Source organism: Montipora capricornis, chromosome 9 (assembly GCF_036669925.1).
Source record: "Montipora capricornis isolate CH-2021 chromosome 9, ASM3666992v2, whole genome shotgun sequence".
Taxonomy (NCBI): Eukaryota; Metazoa; Cnidaria; class Anthozoa; order Scleractinia; family Acroporidae; genus Montipora; species Montipora capricornis.
The window spans coordinates 15,723,217-15,725,716 of record NC_090891.1 but is presented as its reverse complement, the minus strand read 5'-3'; the positions used below and the strand labels follow the sequence as shown (position 1 = coordinate 15,725,716).

Sequence of the window (2,500 nt, the reverse complement as noted above, 5' to 3'; positions counted from 1 at the left end):
TGCTCTCACCACTGCGCCCTCCCTCTCCCCGTTATGATGTTAATTAATGATCACGTGACAGTTCCTAAGTCAGAATAGCACTTACCTGATTGAACAACCTTAGCCACTGGTACTTGCTGTTTCTGAGCCATAAAACCAAGCACCGAAAATATAACAAAGCCTCCATAAAAACTAGTGCCGCTGTTAACACAGGCGAATATAATGCAATCCCTGCATGAGAAAGAGTTCTATGATCATTAGGTATCCATCCCTGATCCGCTAATATTAACTATAAATTTGTCAAAATCATGATCTAGTGCTTCACAAATTCTGGAAGAATTCTGCGTCGACATTCGACAGTACAACGTCATTAACATAGACCGGCCGAACACTCTAAAAGTGTGCAATTTCTTGTTGACACGAAGACAGATTGTGGATACGGCAGCGCGCGGTAGTCATTGTTACACTAAAGAATTTCTACTGTTGTCAACAAAACCCAAGAAAAATCAAAGGCGTCCCAGTATAACTGCGTATCTTTCCAACAGAACGACTTTTTTTACTTCAAAAGCAATATTTCAGCTGCTGGATTGTATGATATGCAAACCAACACTTTTTAGCTGGACAGAAACTGCATTGCAGATACGTGAGCGTAAGACGGGGATTGGCCTGCTGGGAAATAGTTATGAAACACGGACGATGATGTTTAAATTGTGTATGCCAACAAGAACGGTTACGATGACATCAGCGGACACTTTTCGCCATAATGTAACACGTCTCTTATAACTTTCGAGTTTGCCAAAAGGAAAGGATGAAACTGAGCACTATGAACAAAGAGGTTTACCTGTAGCAGTTTGTTTTGAACTTGTTGTAGCTTTCGAGTGCAATCAAGGTACCCAGGCCGATGGAATAGGAAAAAAATACCTGTGTTCCGGCATCTAACCAAACCTGCAATAATGGTATCGGAATCGTATAAATAGGTTACAAGGTCAGTTTTTTTCTACTGAAGAATTTATACTAGAACTGGAATGAAATACGTCTTTAACATTTTCATTCTCCAGGATTTATATTGGAACAAAAGAATGAAAAAAGCAATTTATTATTGTTAGTATATATTTTTTTTAAAAATGGCGTTTCTGATTCGTGAATGACGAACACGTAAATAGGTTATAAAGTGAAAATATTAGAAGTTATAGAGTGAACTGAAAGCGAAAGTTGCTATGGAAACAAAGCGATGGAGGGACTGTTGAGTATATAATAAATAAAAAATCGTATGAACTTGCTCGTGCATTTCGTGATTTATGGTCTCTCGTGATATTTTGAAAGTTCTCAAATTGCACGAGCCGTAGATCTTTTAAAACATCACTCATGCCCATATATCATATTCGACAAAACTTTACATCGGAAGAAGTAAATCTTGAAAAACAAAAATAAGCAAAAGAAACTTTCGCCAGAAACTTGCAAACGTGAAACAAAAGTTTACGCTAATCCGATCCTGGATTAAGGTGGCCGAACACAGTTTTCGTGCGCGCTCTTGTTAACGCAATGCAGCGCGCGCAAGGATTGCAAAAAAAATAAACATGGCTTCAATACAGAAATAATTTTAATTGCTCAATGCTTCCCCTATCTGTACTATTTTTCCTCATAATTGAACAAAGTGTTTTGATGGTTTTAGTCTTTTATGAGAAATGTATGGTAGAAAAGGTAACGATGCAAAGAACTCCGCAATTCGCACATTTAGAAAGAAAGGTCTTGGGTATAAAACCAATAACAGAGCACCATAGACGCATACTTTAAAAGCTTTTTGATATTACAATGTCAATCCTGACCATAATATCAAGACCACTTCCTTTCAGACACACCATTCAACTTACAATCTTGGAAAACACCGTGAACACAACGTTCCACAGGTCCGTACAAATCGAGCTATGAACACAACGACCCCAGGAGTCTTAAAAACTTAACCTTTCGATTTGTTTAAATGTTGTATATATTAACGAGTACTTTTCATTGTTGTCTTATATCGAAAGGTATCCTCAGTCGAGGTTACTCACTTGACCGTCTCCGAGACGAGAGAAGTCTGGGTTGAGATAAAACTTGATTCCTTCAGCGGCTCCCGGAAGTGTAACAGCACGAAACATGATGATAGTCAGCAGCACATATGGAAATGTGGCTGTAAAATACACAACCTAAAGAAGAGTGAAGCAAATAATTCACACAAGTGTTTGGTTGAGTGTGATCACTATCATTGTCATTATTTGTTGAAACAGCATCATCGGTATTCCTTCGATCAGTAAAAGAGACCTTTAGATCAAAAGCCAACGACGACTACGAGTACGAGTTTTCCGGTTTGGAGGCCGACATTTTTCGAAATGCGCATGCTTAGAACGGAAAACTCGTCGTAGTTGTCCTCGTCCTCCGATCTAAAGGTCCCTAATAGTAATTCTGCAGTACGACTTACCCTGCCTGTAGATTTAACACCTTTCCAAACACACAGATAACAGATAATCCAACCAAGCAACAA

The 2,500-nt window shown here is 38.6% G+C and overlaps 1 protein-coding gene across 1 annotated transcript in view; it reads right to left on the bottom strand.

The window, feature by feature from the left end:
• The window catches only part of LOC138015025 (sodium- and chloride-dependent taurine transporter-like), a 32,179-nt gene that overhangs the window by 21,630 nt on the left and 8,049 nt on the right, over nt 1-2,500 (bottom strand). Inside the window, exons 3-6 of the mRNA XM_068861921.1 lie at nt 2,438-2,500; nt 2,031-2,165; nt 821-924; nt 86-210 (exon numbers count right to left, since the gene is read on the bottom strand). The exon at nt 2,438-2,500 is cut by the window's right edge and continues 70 nt beyond it. Of these exons, the coding sequence (XP_068718022.1) occupies nt 86-210; nt 821-924; nt 2,031-2,165; nt 2,438-2,500 (427 nt within the window). The remainder of the gene's footprint in view (nt 1-85; nt 211-820; nt 925-2,030; nt 2,166-2,437) is intronic.